Here is an 18,760-nt window from a genome sequence, read left to right as displayed (position 1 = left end):
AAATGAAAATGGACACGAGCTTTTAGAATAGACGGAGCAGGCCCTGCGGAGCGACAAACATATATTTATCAAAAATAAATATCCCCGACCATTATCTTATTTGATCCCAAAACCCCGACCACTCCGCTCCACGTACGGCCACCATGGTGCCGCTCCACTGCTCAGCTAGCGTCCACCTCCACCTCCACCTCCACTGCCTCTCGCCATCTCGCCGACTCCCCCTTGCTACGTCCTTCCCTCTCCTCAGCCGTCGCCTCCGCCGCTCCACCGCCATCCGCGCGGAGGCTGAAGTGCTGCCTCCGCCGCCCGTCTCCGCAGCGGAGCCAGAGCCCCCCGACGCCGGCGCTGTCGCCGAGGCCGAAGGGCAGGGACCCGTGGAGCTCCGCGCTCCGACGCTCTTCTCGACGGATGACAATCCCACCCCGCTCCAGACTGCCACCAGCCTCCTCCTCACCGGCGCCATCTCGGTCTTCCTCTTCCGCTCCCTCCGCCGCCGCGCCCGCCGCGCCAAGGAGCTCGTAATACATACATCCCCACCGATTCCATCCTCTATCTACATCACACCGCATATGCTCTATCTCCAACAGAAATCTTTTTGATTGATTGCCGCAGAGAGTGCGGTCGAGCGGGGTGAAGAAGAAGCCCAACAATCTCACCGAGGAGGCCCTGGAGGGGCTGAGGCTGGTGAGCGCCTCACCCATCGAGACCGAGAAGCCGCCATCACCAGTCCAGACTCTGCTCGGCGGGATTGCGGCGGGGGTCATCGCAGTCATCCTCTACAAGTTCTCCACCACAATCGAGGCTGCGCTCAACCGTCAGACCATCTCCGACAGCTTCTCGGTCAGCACTTCACAGTCTTGTTCTTATCGTTTCTTATTAGTTCATTATAAGCACTGACATTGTAATTACAATCGGGGATTTTGATATCGAAATGGGAAGACCTATGTACTTGCAATTGTTTGTTGCTAGAAACCGGCAATTAAGTAGGATGCTCGTATTCGCTTGTTTTCACTGAAGAAGACAATTCAACTAGCATTCGTGAGCTATGACGCAGTGGAGCCCTTCTGCCACAGTACAAGCTGAGCACACCTTTGGTTGGTGTATATATTGAGCCTGATTGAGAAGAGATAGTATTTGGTTGCCCACACAAAGATATAACACATGAGTCAAAAGTGGATAAACATGTGTTATTGAGATATTTATTTTAGACAAATATACTTTAGTGGTTCTTACTTTATCTTATTAAATCTTAATGTCCTTCAAAATATGTCAGTATCATTTAATATACAGTAATCATACACTAATCCAGTCATTAGTTGGTGCACGATGCGCATGCCACAGGCCTGGTGTGCTAGAAACGACCAAAAAATCCAAATCCACAGATGCAGGCTGTGGGTTGCTTTTTGCACAGGCGGGGATAGGCTCTGATGCAATCATCCAAACTTGAGAGGCTGCACGCCACAGGCTTGGTTTGCGGCCTCCACGCAGCCAACCAATCGAACAGATATGTTGCTTGTAATCCTGTTCCTGTACATGCGTGTCTGTTACCTTTGGGTCAAATAAGCATTCCCAGATGTTCTGGATGTGGACGTTTGTAGTGCTCGATTCATGCAAGCTCATGTGGAGCGCATCCAGGTCTATAGGGAGATGTGTGCTATGCTGTGGTTGTGGATGTGGGATGGCACAGCCAGTCGAGTGGCATGCTGTGCATGTAGAGGAGTTAATGTTCTCTTTATATTCAAGTAAAGCATACGGAAAACGCTGCCAGTTCTAGCAGCACAAAAGATCGGGTGAGTGGGTGATCACCGGCGTTGTGTCTGGCTAGAATTTACAACATTATAATCATAAGAGTTTGTTTTTTTGCTGTGTGTGTCAGGGTATGGGCTGCTAGGTGGTGTTCCTTCTCAGGTCTTTGGACTTTGGATGTTTCAGTGTTAACATTTTGAATTTTCTCAAGCAATATAAACCATGGTATGCATATGACTCCATTCCAACTAGCACAATCAAGCCAGCACATTGATCCATCAAGGAATGGACCAGGGTTAAGTTTAGTTGCAGGTCATATGTTTCATTCAAATGTGTAGCATTTTTTTTACCTTAATGGAGTCACTAAAAGCAGTGAAGGGCTGATTCATTGTAGTGTGTCAAATAAGAAACAACAATCTTATAATTGTGCCATAAGCCCATAACCCAATCTTGGATGTTTCAGTTTTATTAGTTTGACTGAAATCTGTATAGTTTGACTGAAATCTGTGCTGATCGGCCATTGCTATAGAATTAGATATATGTATTTATTAGGCAATTCTTCGAAATGAGTTTGATACCGATCTGCCCTTTTGATGTTCTTGGTTTGGATCTCTCCTGTTCCTTTTAGTATGCTTCTCAGCAAGATAACTTTTATTTTTTGTGTTTACATCATTACACTTTCTTTGCAACAGTTCAATAGTTCATCCTATTTGTGCATTGTGTGTTACTGGCAGGTCTCTGAAGTTAAACATTGTATGTCCATATCAGCATTAGACTTGTATCAGTTTAATTGAGTTTTTTGGCTATGCAAAATGATGTGTATCATATAGGGTACAGTACAATGTATTTTGTTTTTTGTTTTTGTGTTGTTTTCAGTATGCTCATGGATGGCTAGTTCATTATAGCTATCTTACACATTATCTAATAGAATCCAATTGTCTTTTTTCAGGTTCGTCAGATTACAATCACGATAAGGTGTTAAACCATCCATTTTTCTGTCTGTTCTAAGCTGGCTTCCTAGACCTAACTCCACTTATACGCTCTTTTCAGAACAATTATCACTGGGCTGTGCTACCTAGCAACTTCTGTCTTTGGAATCAATGCAGTGGGATTAGTTTTGTATTCCCTCCAACTCACTTTACAATCAATCATGGATGATGACTCCAGCTCCTCCACAGGGAAGATTACTGAACAAGCTAATACACTGGCATCATCTGATAGCTCCACAAGTAGCAGGGAATCGGACAGTAGTGACATGCATGTCTCTGACAAAAGTAAAAACTCGGCAGAGAAGCAAAGTTAGACATGTAATATAAATAGCCAAAATCTGAGCTCTGAGGGTACATATAATTTGACAATCATTGTAAGCATTCCTTCTCATCTTTAGCACAAAAACTTATTCTCATCTTTAGCTGAAAATGGCGGGTGCAATCTCAACTAGAGAGTTTCAATTAAGCTAGTACTCCCTCCATCCAAAAAAAGAAGAGAAGAATGCAATTCTAGATTTGAGCCAACTCAAATTGTCTTAAGTTTGACTAAGTTTCAGAAATTTTATCAATATTTATATCTCTAAATATGTTTATTATAGAAAATATATTCTATGATTAATCTAATGATATTTACTTGGTATCATAAATGTTAGTACTTTTTTTATATAAATTTGGTCAAACTTAAAATTGTTTGACTCCTCGAAAAGTGAGAATTACATTCTTTCGGAATGGAGTAATAAGCTATTAACATATGGAGCTCGAGCATATTTGTCTGAGCTTGTAAAGTTGTACTTGTTATATAGTCTTTGCAAGATTTCTGATTGCTGTTGCCCGTTGGCACTCTTTCCTTCTGGTGTAGAAATTGTTGTTGCACAAACTGTTGCTAACAACTTAACATTATCATATTTCCTTGCTGCTACAACTTAACATTATAATATTTCCTTGCTGCTAATCTCTCTTTAAAAACTTATATCATGCTGTCTAACAACTTGAGAAAATCAGATTTCCTTGCTGCTAATCTCTGTTAAAAACTTATGATGCTGTCTTACAAACATTCAGAGGTGGATAACAAATTAACAAGACCTGTCAAGACTCACTCAAGCAAAACTGCAAAAGCTGGTGTTGAAAAGTGGTTCGTTCTGGTATGCCCCAAAAAGCAGCTAGAGCTATGAGGCAGTTGGGATCATCATCCATCTGTAAGCTGAAGGCTGCTCTGTGCTCACTTGGTGTCACAATAAAAAAGCTTGGAGTAGAGTAAACATTTCGTAACATTTTGTAAGTCTTGTTCTGTTTGTATGTCTGCACATGTACTGCCTATGAGGTTATGAACAAAGACACCTGCGTTCTTTTCATTTTTGTTTGCAACTTTTATATGGCGCGCGTGTTTCGAAACAGATGCTGGATTTATGGATTGGGAAAAGATTAAGAACAGTAGGTAAATATGCATATTGTATCCGATGTTTAACACTGAAAATGCTAGAGTATTACATAATAATATATTACATACTCTGTTGCAGCAGTTTTTGTAGAGGGAGATGTACATAGGAATTTTACATACTACTCCCTCCATCCCAATTTATAAGTCATTCTAAAAATCTTGTGTTAGCTAAACCTGATAGCATGCATAATGTAATCTTTGCTCTAGCATTCAATTTAGATCGTGCACTACTCTGTTGCAGCAGTTTTTGTAGAGGGAGATGTACATAGGAATTTTACATACTACTCCCTCCATCCCAATTTATAAGTCATTCTAAAAATCTTGTGTTAGCTAAACCTTATAGCATGCATAATGTAATCTTTGCTCTAGCATTCAATTTAGATCGTGCACTAGTTAGTTAGGGGATGGACACAATTGGTGGCATGCTAGATTGTGATCCAGCCCGGATGGTCCATTGTCAGTGCCAGAGCGCGTGCTACGCATGCGGCGCGACCCGTAGAGAAACGGTGTTGCGCACGGCTCTCATTCTGGCGTGAGGAAACTTGGCGATCAAGGCCAAGATGTATCTGCATCATGTGTATAAATAGCATGAATAAAGGACCTCAAAAGCTGCGACATTCGACAGCACCATATTCCATCTTTCTCGTGTGTTTGTTTCATCTGTTAAGTTCTCGCCGCGGTCACCGTGACATGCCGGCGTCGAGTTCACGGGCAGAGTGCGGCCCCTGGTTCCAACAGCTGGTATCAAAGCCGAGGTTGGCCGGGAGCGGTGGTGTTTGACGGCGGAGAAGAGGAGCAGAGGAAGCCGGGTGGTCCAATCCACAGATTTGGAGAAGGAGGAAGCGTGAACGAAGTTGTCGCCAAGATGAATACTTTAGGAGCAGACAAGGAGGTGATGGAGCGTGCGTTCAATCAGGCGGCGGTCAATCAAGCCATTCCACACCACCAGTAGCTTCACCTCTGTCCAATGGTTGTCAGCAAAGCAGCTCCCGCCGCTCATTTCTCTCTTCCTTCTTAGCCGAACCGAGCGTGCCCTCACCTTTTCCATCACCCCATCGTGCCCTAGCTCTGTTGTGAGCCACGAGCGGCTGCCCCATCATCGGCAAGCCCAAAACCCGCCAGTGAGCTCCTGCGCCTCCTCTGCTCTTGTGCTTGGTTGCACGCTCGTGTTGCGTTGTGCTGGGTTGCACGCACGTGCTGCATTTGCCAGTGGATTGGACGGGAGTTGTGTCATCTCGTCGATGAGTCTCGCCACCTTGCTGTTGTTGCCTGGACTACATGTGAACGACGGCTAGGGTTTAGCTTTGTGACCACGCGGCGAAGGGGGGGAAGCGACTACTGCACGCGGATGGGGAAAAAAGAACATGGTTGACCCTATCCGCGCGGATGCGGAAAAATATGCGAGGATAATTTAGTCATTAGCTACTTTTAACTGCCATTAGCTAGGTTAGAACAACTACTGAGATAATGGGGTTCCCATAAGAGCACTTTTAGCTGGTTTTAGTTTGGGCTTGTTGGGTCCACCACCACTAAATTTAGCCAACTAAAGTTTAACCATGTGGATCCAAATAGAGCCATAGGTAGATAAGAATCTTTTGTCTTTTTTTATATAAGTAGACATAAATAAATAGTGAAAACAACCACTTTTTATTGCAATTACAAAGAGAGTTGAATTCCATTTAGTAGCCTTGTAGCTCAAAAAAAAAAACACTTGGCAACAACTACAAACTACAAAGAAAATAGAAAGAACCAATTGCCAAATTGCATTACAATGATTATTTCAGTATCCTTCCTAATTCCTATCTTGTGTAGCACGATGCTTAATCCTCCTTCTGAATGGAGTTGACGAGGTTATAGACGACAGTGGCGGCGAGCATAATTCCAGTGCCACTGCCAATGGCTCCGGTCATGTCGGCGAAGATGGAGAGCGCTCCGACGCAGAGGCCTCCGACAGCGGCCGCCGTGGGGATGTGACGTTTGAGGTGCTCGTAGGTAGCACCATCACGCCTTCCAGGCATGGCCAGGCGCTGGTCCGCGAGCTGCCTCGCGACGTCCCTCGCCGACGACCCCGAAGTGATCACCCAAAACTGAGACAGCAGCGCGCACGATGCGAGCAGCAGCACGGTGTAGATGAGCGCGTGGAGCGGGTCGGCGACCACACTGGACGGCGGCGTGACGTAATAGGCGAGGCCGCCGACCGGGACGGCGGCGTAGCTGGCTTCCTTCCAGACCCCGAGCAGACGACCGAGCACGCCACCGCCGAAGCGGCTGTAGTGGAGCAGCTGCGACACCATGTAGAGGACCGATACTACCATGGCGGAGTACAGGAAGATGGGCGTGGTCGAGGTGTAGAGAAGCTTGATCGGGAAGATGGGCGTGGTCGTGGTATCATAAATATTATTATTCTATTATATAAATTTGATCAAATTTAAGATACTACGACCCTCTAAGAAAGTAGAAATGAGTTTAGGATAGAGACAGTACCTAAAAGGATTTATAAAATATACTATAAAAGAAGACCGTTTATTTTCTGGATGCTAGAGCAAGAGAGACAAAATACAACTAGCGTGGAACCACTACCACGCGCGGTAAGCAAACTCTACCGCTAGTGACGCGAACTTGAAAACTGAGGTACCACGGTCTATGAGTATTAACCAGCAAATATACACAACATTGCAAAGAAAGAAAGTAAGCTATCCGATATTCATATAGCAAACAAAAACAAGAATGCTACATATCTATTCATATTTTCACTATAAAAAAATCTAGGCTTCTATGATGAGTGCCAGATGATAGAGCACCTACAAGGACTATATATGATGACTATTTGACAAATATTTATGACTAAGTTATGTCTCTGTTATAAACATTGTCATACTATATTCTGCATGAGCTTTGTGACAATAGATCGATGCAATAGATGATCATTATAAAATATAAAACAATTATGATTTTTTACTTAAATAAAATTAGATAAAGGATCAAAGTGAAAGATATAGTTATCGATAAGTTCTACAATTTTGTTTTTTATCTTTTCATTTGAAATTATTTGTTCTGTTCGAAGTTCTTATATTTTGAAATTCAAATTTTGAATTATCTAAATAAAGTTAGAACAAGAAATGACCAAAACAAAAGTTCTACATCTCAATTAGTTCTACAACTTTATTATTGATGACTTTTCATTTTAAATTATTGTTTATCTCAAAATTTTATTTGAAGTTCTCATATTTTAAAACTCAAATTATGAATTATTCAACCAAAGTCGGATGGGTAAATGACTAAAGCAAAAGTTATAGATCTTGATGAGTTCTACAACTTTGTTGTTGACTACTTTTTTATTTGAAATCATTTAATATCCCAAAGTTCTGTTTGAAGTTCTTATATTTTGAAATTTAAAATTTAAATTGTCCAAAAAAGTCAGCTAGAGAAATGACCCAAATAAAAGTTGTATATGTCGATGAGTTCTACAACTTTGCTATTGATGACTTTTTTCATTTAAAATCATTTAATATTCTAAAATTTGTTTGAAGTTTTCATATTTTAAAATTTAAAATTTGAATTGTTTAAACAAAGTCAGATGGAGAAAAGACCAAAACATAAGTTGTAGATCTCAATAATTTCTACAAATTTGTTGTTGTCAACTTTTTCATTTGAATTCATTTAGTATTCTAAATTCTGTTTGAATTCTATGTACTACTGATATGTTGTGGGGGTATAAACCCCTATACCCTTACGGCTAGACTTGGGCCAGGAGGCTTGGCCCATTACGAGACAAGCTCAAGGTTTGATCCGACAGCTCGGAGTTTCGCGCAAGGAAACAAGACGTGGAGATCAAACAGGATTCTAGTCGGTTAGAATAGGAATTGATATCGAACTATCTATGGCAATTGTAACCGACTTGGATTAGTTTCCAGATCTGTAACCCTGCCCTCCGGACTATATAAGGAGGGGCAAGGGACCCCCCTAGGACAGATTATCTCTCAACACAATCCAATACAACCAGACGCAGGACGTAGGTATTACGCCAACTCGGCGGCCGAACCTGGATAAAAAGCTTGTCCGTGTCTTGCGTCACCATCGAGTTCGTAGTTTGCGCACCGTCTACCGATAAACTACTACCGTGGGTATACCCCAAGGTAGACTGCCGACCAGCTTTCGTCGACAGTGGCGCGCCAGGTAGGGGGTGTGCGTGCAACTTCTCCGGCGAACGAGATGGTCACAATCCCAGCTTCGGCGACCGTGCCCGAAGGCCTCACGCTCACCGTCGGCCAGATCACATGGACTACGCGCAGCGGTGGCCTCACAAGCACGGTTTCGGAAGAAACTCAGATCCAATCTGAGATCACGTCGTCTCCGACCACTCGGGTGACGGCACCGAGCGCCCGACCACCGTTCCCGCTCTACAAGGGAAAGAAGATCGACTGCTCGGACCTTCTCCAAGCGCTTGATCGCGCCGATTCCAAGCTACTCAAAGCCTCCCAACTAGTAGATGGAATCCTGCGCCATCCTGATCAAGCCGCCCCAACGGATTTTTTCAAATCCCGCTGGCCAACTCGTGTCGTTACACACGAACGGCTAGGAACGTCTCTGACGATAACCTCAACTCCCTCAGGACGATCCGTCAAGCTCAAGGCTAACCCGGAGGAAGATTATCTTTGCGGCCTGAACAACTCGGCCTCTCTCTACTCACGGCACATCTAATCCGTTTTCACCAAGGCGGGTTGGCCGCCAAAAAGGAACGGTCAATCTACTCGTCACTACGTCAACATGGTGACGATCCACGAACTACGGGATGGCCAGGCTTCCAGCACCAATTCGAGCACCGGTTCCGTCCCTACCGAAGTTATAAACTCCAAAGATGAGGACTATGACATGGATTTGCTTTCACATCCTCCGGGTTTCTCTCGTTTCCCGGTATTCCCTCCCCGGTGAGGAGACATTGTTTTTAACTTCAGCGCCAACGAGCCGGTCGTTGATGGAGAAACAGACGAGCAAAGGCAGCTCCGCGAGCAGCGTAACGCCGATCGCGCCCGACGACGCGCGGATGAGGAACGACAAATTCCACCACATAATCTCAGCGACGCCTTTGATATGGTCGGGGACCAGCTAGTCTACAAAACGCCAAGCGCCAACGTGGCTGTCGCCATGGCTAACCTAGATCGGCTCCCCGATACTCCTGAGTGCCAGGGAGTCCGAACCAGCGTCCGAGCGCACCTGATCGCCGCAATGGGACAGACAGCCACTCTGCTCAAAAGAGTCCAGGCCGTCTGTTATACGGAAGCCACCTCCGACCAGACTAATCGTAGCCGGACCTCACCGCCTCCCAGCAGGCATCACCGTAGCCGTTCCCCCGACAACCATCGAAAGGATTCACGGCGTGACGATGGTGGTCGGGATGCTGACGGTCACCGCGAGCAGAACCGCAGGCGCGGTCAAGAAGTAAACCAGCACAGGGATCTTCGATATAACATCCCTCCCAAAGATGCCCGGGACCGCATCAACAGACGCGCCACGGAGAGAGCAGTCCACGAAAACCTGCGCTGTATCGAGTACGATGCAACGCACGGCCCCCCGGGCCTAAGACAGTTCTCCTCACACCTCCGCCAGGTCGTGTGGCCCCGCAATTTCAAGCTCGAGAAACTCAAAAAATACGACGGCAAGGAAAATCTAGAGAACTGGATCACTCTCTATGAAATCGCCGTCCGATCAGCAGCGAGGGATGAGCACGTCATGGCCAACTACTTCCTAGTAGTCCTCGACCAGGCTGGTCATCAGTGGCTTCTTGGCTTGCCCGAGGACTCCTTCGACTCTTGGGAAGAGCTACGCCAGGCTTTTATCGACAACTTCATCGCCACATGCGAGCAGCCTGGAAACAAGTATGACCTCGAAAGGATAAGGGACAGGAAAAACGAACCTTTACGCGATTACATCCGACGATTCTCGGATATGCGCCTTAAGATCCCGAAGATTTCCCACGACGAGGCCATCTCTGCCTTCATCAAGGGCCTACGTTTCCATGAAGCACTGAGGAACAAACTGTTGCGCAAAAGGCCAACAACGATGGCGGAGCTCCTCGCCACGGCTAAAAATTACGCCGATGCCGACGATGCAGAGAAACTAATCCGGGACGACGCGAGAGGTCCCGACCAGCCTCCCCGGCGAGATGACGGTCGCGGTCGTTTCGACAACAGGAACCACCGCCGCTCCGACAACCGCGATCATAGAGAAGGCTGGGATCGGCGGCGCGATAATCGCGACGACTTCAGAGGAAAGCGCCCCCGCGATCACGACCACGAAGTGAATACGGTCAAGCGTCCCAACGGGCGGCGAGACTACCAAGAAGACTACAACAAAACGTTGAAGGGACTGTGCCAACTACATCCAAAATCTAATCATACCATGGAAGAGTGCCGCGTCCTCAAAAACATTTATACACGGCGGGCCGCCCAAGACGACTCCGCCAAGAAAAACGGCAAGCGAGACGGGCACGACCACGAAGACGAGGACGAGGACCAAGATAGGGACCCTCGACACCAATACGTTAGCCCCACCGACGTGGTCCACTCCATCTTCGGGGGCAAGGTCTCCATCGAATCTAAGCGAGAAAGAAAGCTATTAAAAAGAGCCTGCCTCAACATAGACAGCACGGACGGACTGATCGCAGACCCGAAATTTCCCCCGTGGTCGCACAGGGAGATCTCCTTCAGCAGGAAGGATCAGTGGGCCGCTATCCCAGAGCCAGGACGTTTCCCTCTAATCCTGGACCCTTGCATCAACAGCATCAGATTCGAGCGCGTGCTCGTGGACGGAGGAAGCTCCATTGACATCCTCTTCCGCAACAGCCTGCCCGCTCTCAAGATATCTCCTGCACAACTAAAACCCTACGATGCTCAATTCTGGGGAGTTTTGCCAGGTCAGAGTTCAGTGCCCCTCGGACAGATAACATTGCCTGTCCAATTCGGCACACCCGACCACTTTCGGACAGAGTTCGTCAACTTTGTGGTCACGGACTTCGACAGGACCTACCACGCTATACTGGGCCGACCATCGCTGACAAAGTTCATGGCAGTCCCGCACTACTCATACCTGTTCCTTAAGATGCCTACGGAGAAGGGTGTCCTAACCGTCAGAGGCAATGTCTACACCGCATATACCTGCGAAGAGGAAAGCTTCAAGATCACTGAGGCAATCGACCTCTCAATTCGCATGGCAGAAACAGCAACCCAAGCCGCGCAGCTGCCTCCCGACCAGCTCCGATTACCCGAGCAGGAGACTGCCAGGAAGAATTCAAAATCCAAGGAGTATAAGGAAGTACAACTGGTCGACGGCAGCCCCGAGAAGACGGCCCTCATCGGGGCCAATATGGACCCCAAATAGAAAGACGCGCTCGTCAGGTTTCTAAGGGACAACGTAAGCGTTTTCGCATGGAAACCCGCAGATATGCCCGGCGTCCCACGAAACCTGTTCGAGCACTCCTTAAATGTCTCGAAGACCGCAAGACCCATCAAGCAAAAGCTGCGACGGTTCGCTCGTGACAAAAAGGAGGCTATTAGGACAGAAATAACACGGCTTCTAGCAGCCGGATTCATAAAAGAAGTGTATCATCCCGATTGGCTCGCCAATCCGGTTCTTGTACGCAAAAAGAATAATGAATGGAGAATGTGCGTTGATTACACTGATCTCAATAAACACTGTCCTAAAGATCCTTTTGGTCTCCCTCGCATCGACGAGGTGGTCGACTCAACGGCCGGATGCGAACTCCTCTCTTTCTTGGACTGCTACTCTGGTTATCACCAGATTTCGCTAAAGAAAGACGATCAGATCAAAACATCTTTCATTACTCCTTTCGGCGCATATTGCTACATGACTATGTCATTCGGACTCAAAAATGCCGGAGCCACTTATCAACGGGCCATACAACAATGCCTCCACGACGAGATTCGTGATGACCTCGTCGAGGCCTATGTAGATGACGTCGTCGTCAAAACGAGGGATGCAAGCACCCTAATCGACAACTTAGACCGAACTTTTAAGGCGCTTAATAGGTACAAGTGGAAGCTTAACCCCAAAAAGTGCATCTTCGGTGTCCCTTCTGGTCTACTGCTCGGCAACGTTGTCAGTCGTGATGGCATACGGCCAAATCCTTCAAAAGTAAAAGCAGTACTCGACATGCGACCATCTAAAAACGTCAAGGATATTCAGAAGCTCACCGGATGTATGGCCGCCCTCAGTCGCTTCATCTCAAGACTAGGAGAAAAAGGCCTCCCTTTCTTCAAACTCTTGAAAGCGTCGGAAAAATTTTCTTGGACAGAGGAAGCCGACGCCGCGTTCACTCAGCTTAAGACTTTCCTCACTTCACCACCTGTTCTTACAGCGCCTCAGCCCAATGAAGATCTACTCCTTTACATTGCTGCAACCGACAGGGTTGTTTCCACGGCAATAGTGGTCAAACGAGATGAGCCAGGTCATGTCTACAAGGTCCAGAGACCCGTTTACTTCATAAGCGAAGTCTTAAACGAGTCCAAGGCCAGGTACCCACAAATACAGAAGCTCATATACGCCATTCTAATAACGTCAAGAAAGCTGAAGCACTACTTCGACGGCCATCGAGTCTTGGTAACCACCAGTTTCCCTCTCGGGGACATTCTGCGCAATAAAGACGCCAATGACAGAATCGTAAAATGGGCGATGGAATTATGCCCATTTTCCCTGGAGTTCCAGAGCCGCACCACAGTCAAATCTCAGGCCCTGGTCGATTTCATTGCTGAATGGACGGATCTCAACGAGCCTCCCGTTCCCGATGTCTCCGACCACTGGTCAATGTTCTTTGACGGATCCTTGAACATCAACGGCGCCGGCGCTGGGATACTATTCGTGTCGCCTAACAAGGACAAATTGCGTTACGTCCTTAGGATCCTCTTTCCGGCATCAAACAATGTCGCCGAATACGAAGCATGCCTGCACGGCATAAGGCTAGCCGTTGAGCTGGGAGTCAAACGCCTCTACGTCTATGGCGACTCTGCTTTAGTTATCAACCAGCTCAACAAGGAGTGGGACGCAACCCACGAGAAGATGGATCTCTACTGCAAAGAAATTCGCAAATGGGAAACCAACTTCTACGGCATAGAGTACATCCACGTGGTCCGGGATAAGAACCAGGCAGCAGACGCGTTGTCGAAGTTAGGGTCATCTCGGGCCCAAATCCCGCGGGGTATTTTCGTCCAGGACATCCATGAGCCAAGTGTGGGCACAGGCCTGGTCGAAAAGCAACTCACTGAGGCACTGCTCATAGACGATGCCACTCCGACAACCAGTGGCCGCGATTGGCGCACCCCGTTCATAAGATATATATCGGACGGGTCAGGCTTTCAGGACAAAACAGAGAATGAACGCCTCATTCGACGATCAAAGAACTACATACTGGTGGACGGCAAACTTATGCGAAAAAATGCAAGTTCCGAAGTACTGCTCAAATGCATATCCCAAGATGATGGCATCAAGCTCCTAGAGGACATACACGCCGGATCCTGCGGCAATCACGCTGCATCCAGAACGCTGGTCGGGAAAGCCTTCCGAGCAGGTTTTTATTGGCCAACTGCGGTCAACGACGCAGAAAAACTGGTCCGACACTGCGAGGGATGTCAGTTCTTCGCTAAAAGGACCCACGTACCTGCTCATGAGATTCAAACCATCCCGTCATCCTGGCCCTTCGCCTGCTGGGGGCTCGACATGATCGGGCCATTTAAGCCAGCTCCCGGCAACTTCAAGTTCGTTTTCGTGTTAATCGACAAGTTCTCCAAGTGGATTGAATACATGCCACTGGTCAAAGCAACCTCCGAGAAGGCTGTGGAGTTCCTTAATCAAATCATACACAGGTTCGGGATCCCAAACAGTATAATCACCGACCTGGGTACTCAGTTTACTGGCACCACATTTTGGGACTTCTGCGATGACAGGGGCATAGTCATAATATATGTGTCAGTAGCTCACCCACGGGCCAATGGTCAAGTTGAGCACGCAAACGGAATGATCATCAACGCCCTAAAGAAAAGGCTGTACACCGAGAACGACAGAGCTCCCGGTCGATGGATGAAAGAGTTACCGGCCGTGGTCTGGGGCCTCCGAACTCAGACCAGTCGGAACACAGGAGTGTCACCCTACTTCATGGTTTATGGCACCGAGGCAGTCCTGCCGTCGGACATAACCTTCGGTTCTCCTAGAATTGAAAATTTCGACCAGTTAACAGCCGACAACACCAGAGAGCTCGAAATCAACTGCATGGAGGAAAAGCGTTTGAATTCTTGTCTCCGAACAGCAAAGTATCTCGCGGCACTCAGGCGATACCACAACAGGAACGTCAAGGACCGTTCCTTCGTAGTCGGTGATCTGGTACTTAGGTGGAAAATAAGCCAAGAGGGAATGCACAAGTTATCCACTCCCTGGGAAGGACCCTTCGTGGTCGCCGAAGTCACACGACCCACGTCCTACAGATTGGCATACCCAGACGGAACACGTGTGCCTAACTCTTGGCACATAGACAAATTGCGCCGATTTTATCCATAAGTTCTAATAACTTTTGCTTGTAAATATCTTATAGCTGTCAATAATAAAAGTTTCTCTTTTTTGCCTATACTTTGTTACACGCAGAACTCGGAAAGCCTTCTGCAACGGAAGCTCTTAGCGACTACAAAGTCAAATACAGTGGCACGTCACTCAGATAATTGTACAGCGCTCAAAATAACAGTCATGACAAAAGCAAGCTTTATTACAAACTTTACATACAAAGTTTACAATAAATACCCTGACGGGCAGACGCTAGTCTATTCCTACAGACTACCCTATTGGCCTACTGCTCGGGCTGATCACCCGCCTGGCCCTGCTGCCCGGACGAAGGGGTCGGGGCCACCGGCGCCTGGCTGGTCGAGACCGCAGGCGTTGACCGCCCATCTCCCGCAATAGACGCGCCCGACAGCTCCCTGTCTGAACCCGGCTGGTCGGGGGGAGTGGCCGTTCCGCATAGATTGATGTCGCCGATCACCGTCGACGACAAGTCCAGCAGACCACCCCGAAGTTCGTCCGCCTCCTGCGGGCCGACCTCCTTGGGATACCCCTTCTCCAGCCTGGTCAAGTCGACCAGGGGGTAGTGGGCGCGCACCATGCTAAGGACATGCGCGCCAGCAAACTCCCCGGCGTCCTTCACGAATTGTTGGAGCCAGTCCCACGCCCGTTGCGCCTTTTCCACTGGAGTCAATCTTGGCGCGCGGGGCTGGCTCTCCGGGAGCTCGGGACTGATCAAATCAAGAACCGGGGCCACTCCTCTCCAAATCCTGCAGCAGTTGACCTTCCAGGAGTCCCGATCCTTGACCAGATCCTCCAGGTGCTTCTTGGTGTTTACCTTGAGCACTGCAAATCAAGGAAGATGTTAGTCTCGGCGTTTCAAACAGAGCGATAAGAGGCAAACAACGCGAGCGGTGCGTGATACCAGACAACTCCCGGTCCCTCTGGCTTAGCTCCTCCGCTGCTCGGCAACCGGCCTCCAGCGCCCCGGCTAGCTCTTGACCGAGCTGCTCCTTTTCCTGTCGGAGGTGCGCCACCTCCTCCTCCAAGTCTACGTGAATCACAACCCGGTCAGTAAAGTAAACTACGCAGCTACACAAAGCTGCTCGGAGCACGTTACTGACCTGTTCGCTGCCGGTACTGGTCGGCCAAGCGACGAGTGAGCTCGAGACGACGCTCCTCCTGGGCGTTCACCTCGGCCACCTTCTCCCCAACCTCCGACCGCAGCCGGTCTACCTCCGTGGACAAGGCCTTATTCTCGGCCACAATTCCCTCAATCTGGTCGAAGCACCGTTTTCGGTACTTTGCCGTTTTCATCGCGCCCTGCAAGAAAGAACACATGTCGAACACAGGAACACTGCACAAAAGTTATCCCAGCAGAACACAGGACCACCTACCTTAACCTCCTCCACGAGGCGCTTAGTCGCGCGCTCCACCCTCGCGGCCTCCTCCGTCTCCGCGAGCTCCTCGTGGCCAATAAAGTGGTCCCCGCGTTGGCGCCACACGTAGACGTGCTGGCGGCCATCACGGGGACGACCCTGGACCTCCTCCACGTCGTCGTCAGAGGCCTCCTAGGGCTCCTCGTTTGCCGCACTACCTCCAGCTGCGGTTGAGGGCATCACTGGTCCCTGGCCTAGGCCAGAGGAGCCCACGGGCGAAGAAGCCCCTGCTCGGGGCGGCGTCAGCACCCTCCCTTCTTCAGCTGGAGGAGTTGGGACCTTGCTCTCCTCCTCTACAACAGTACTTGGGGGAGGGACCCTTGCTGCCTCCTCACCCCTCGGCTGAGTGCTCGTCGCAGCACTCGCCGGGGCAGATTGGTCCTCGGCGCCCGCCGCCGCTGCAGGTTGCTCTGTGACCCTGTGGCGCGGCGTCTTCAGCGGCAACAGGAGCGGCCGTCCCCTGCTCCGCGGTCTGGTCGGGGTTGACGTCCGACGCCGCGCTACATAACAGAGGAATATTTTCAACAACAGTTAAAAAAAATCGCCAAAATACGTAAGTCGAACACTTACAGGTCCGAGCGACGGTGGGTCGCGGTGAACCTTCTCCTTGCCCGGCCGGTAGGCACCTGTGTCCCCGTCTCCGCAACGCGAGGCGCAGGAGGGTCGTCGGCCACCCAATCAGCAGTGGTCGGCACGCTGTCCGGACGGTTGTGAGGCCTCCGGACCAACGATGGTGCGGCCTCCTCCTCGTCGTCGTCGTCGTCGGTAATCCGAACGAACCGACGACGCTTTGGCGCTCGGCTGCTCTCTGCTGGCAGCGTCGGCGCCGGCGACGGATATGCCGCCATTGGCCTTTTCCCCGCCACTCTATCCTCGGTGGTTGGGACGGGGCGGGCCTGGTCTTCCTCACTGCTGGTGTAACGAGTACACCGAGCAGCGTCTTCCTCCGGCGGATCTTCTCCCGCAGGATTCTCCATTCCAGGTGTCAGTGATACATACACTGTGCACCGGTCGACATCTCCGATCTACAAAAGTAACAAAGATAAGTCAGCTGCAGACAACATACGGATGCTAAAGCGAAGTAATCAATAACATACCTTAGGCGCTGGTCGCCCCAACTTGAAGGCTTGCACCCGATCACTGCCACGGATGAAGCCTCTGTCCGCGAAGTTGAACAGCTCGTTCAACAGCTGCTGTACCTCCGCCTTTTCCAAGATCTCAGGTCGCATCCTGGTCGGGTCCACGCTTCCGGCATACTCGTACACCGAGTGCACCCTCTTCTGGCAGGGCATCACCCGACAGCACACGAAGTTGCCGACCACGCCTAGCCCGTCCCGACGCGACCAGTCGATCAGCTGCATCAGGTCTGCCACTTGACCGTCGTACTCTGGGCGATCGGTCCAGCTCACCCTCTTCTCGGGGATGTATCCCACGTCGCAGAATGTGGAGCTGCCTGGTTCCTCCCTGATGTAGAACCATTTCTTGTACCATTCAGTCAGGGAAGTGTTCCAGGGGCAGTGCAGATAGCGGTTCTTCATCCCGTCGCGAAGGTTGAGGTATACTCCACCTGCAACCTTAGAGCCTCCAACTGTCCCCTTCTTTCTCAATCAAAAAAGATAGCGAAAGAGATCGAAGTGCGGTTCTATGCCTACATAGGCCTCGCACAAATGGATAAAAGTTGAAATAAGAAGGATTGAGTTCGGGTGCAGATTGCAAATCCCGATCTCATAATACAAAAGAAGACCCTGAAGAAAAGGGTGAACAGGCACCCCAAAACCCCTCTTAACGAAATCCTCAAACACGACGATCTCACCGGCGCGGGGGTCGGGGTAGCTCTCCCCCTCCGGTGCCCTCCAGCCGCCGAGCTCCGGGCTGTGCAGTAGCCCCATATCGACGAGGTCACCGAGGGACTTGGCGGTGCTGCGGGATTTCTTCCATTCTTTGGCCATCAGCTCGGCCCTCTTCTTTGAATCGCTCTTCGCCATTGAAAGCGTGGAGGTGGATTCGAGTTTGGAAGGTGTAGATGATTGAAGGAGACAAGAGTGGAAGGCTTGAAGGCAGTGGCAGGGTAAGCAGTACAGGGGGACCTGTCGAGCTCTTATAACCCACAACTTCACCCCTCCCACTTCCCGTATCCTCGGGAAGTGGGCGGGCCATACGGCGGATGCGGCGTTTCGGTTTTCAATGATTATCGACAATTAATGCGGCGGAGTTTTCGTACAAATTGATGGTTTCCTTTTCTCAAACCGCGCAAAGGGCGGCTACACAGTTGCCAGGCGCAACTTTTCAAGCATCGATCTGACATCCCGTCAGGAGGTCTCGTCACGTCAACTTTTTCTGGAAATTTTTTTTTTCAAAACAAGCAGACAAATATGGCAGAGAGTCAACAATCCGGGGACTGCACCGACCACCGAGCACTTGATGCTCGGGGACTGGTCGACCAGTCTATTAACTCGGAACTTCAACGACTGCACCGACCACCGAGCGCTTGATGCTCGGGGACTGGTTGACCAGTCTATTAACTCAAAACTTCAAAAACCGCACCGACCACCGAGCACTCGATGCTCGGGGACTGGTCGTCAGATTTGTTG

General features: G+C 49.3%; 2 protein-coding genes across 3 annotated transcripts; one reads left to right on the top strand and one right to left on the bottom strand.

Moving 5' to 3' along the window:
• On the top strand, positions 95-4,181 carry LOC8068892. Of its 2 annotated transcripts, XR_002452838.1 has the most exons (5): positions 96-518; positions 613-840; positions 2,696-2,721; positions 2,797-3,109; positions 3,795-4,181. XR_002452838.1 is itself a non-coding variant. In XM_021460616.1 (4 exons), the coding sequence occupies exons 1-4, from the start codon at positions 144-146 to the stop codon at positions 3,047-3,049; spliced, it is 882 nt and encodes a 293-aa protein (XP_021316291.1). In that variant the 5' UTR covers positions 95-143; the 3' UTR covers positions 3,050-3,304. The 2 variants fall into 2 exon arrangements, 1 of the variants encoding a protein (XP_021316291.1); XM_021460616.1 differs by lacking the exon at positions 3,795-4,181 and having other exon boundaries at positions 95-518; positions 2,797-3,304.
• Positions 5,881-17,398, bottom strand: LOC8064286 (protein transport protein Sec61 subunit alpha). The gene is made up of 5 exons (XM_002452233.2): positions 17,369-17,398; positions 17,169-17,194; positions 16,505-16,669; positions 16,039-16,087; positions 5,881-6,578 (listed from the first exon to the last, which is right to left on the bottom strand). The coding sequence occupies exons 1-5, from the start codon at positions 17,396-17,398 to the stop codon at positions 5,994-5,996; spliced, it is 855 nt and encodes a 284-aa protein (XP_002452278.2). The 3' UTR covers positions 5,881-5,993.

The sequence above is a fragment of the Sorghum bicolor genome, chromosome 4 (assembly GCF_000003195.3).
Source record: "Sorghum bicolor cultivar BTx623 chromosome 4, Sorghum_bicolor_NCBIv3, whole genome shotgun sequence".
Lineage (NCBI taxonomy): Eukaryota > Viridiplantae > Streptophyta > Magnoliopsida > Poales > Poaceae > Sorghum > Sorghum bicolor.
This window is presented reverse-complemented; position numbering and strand designations above follow the sequence as displayed.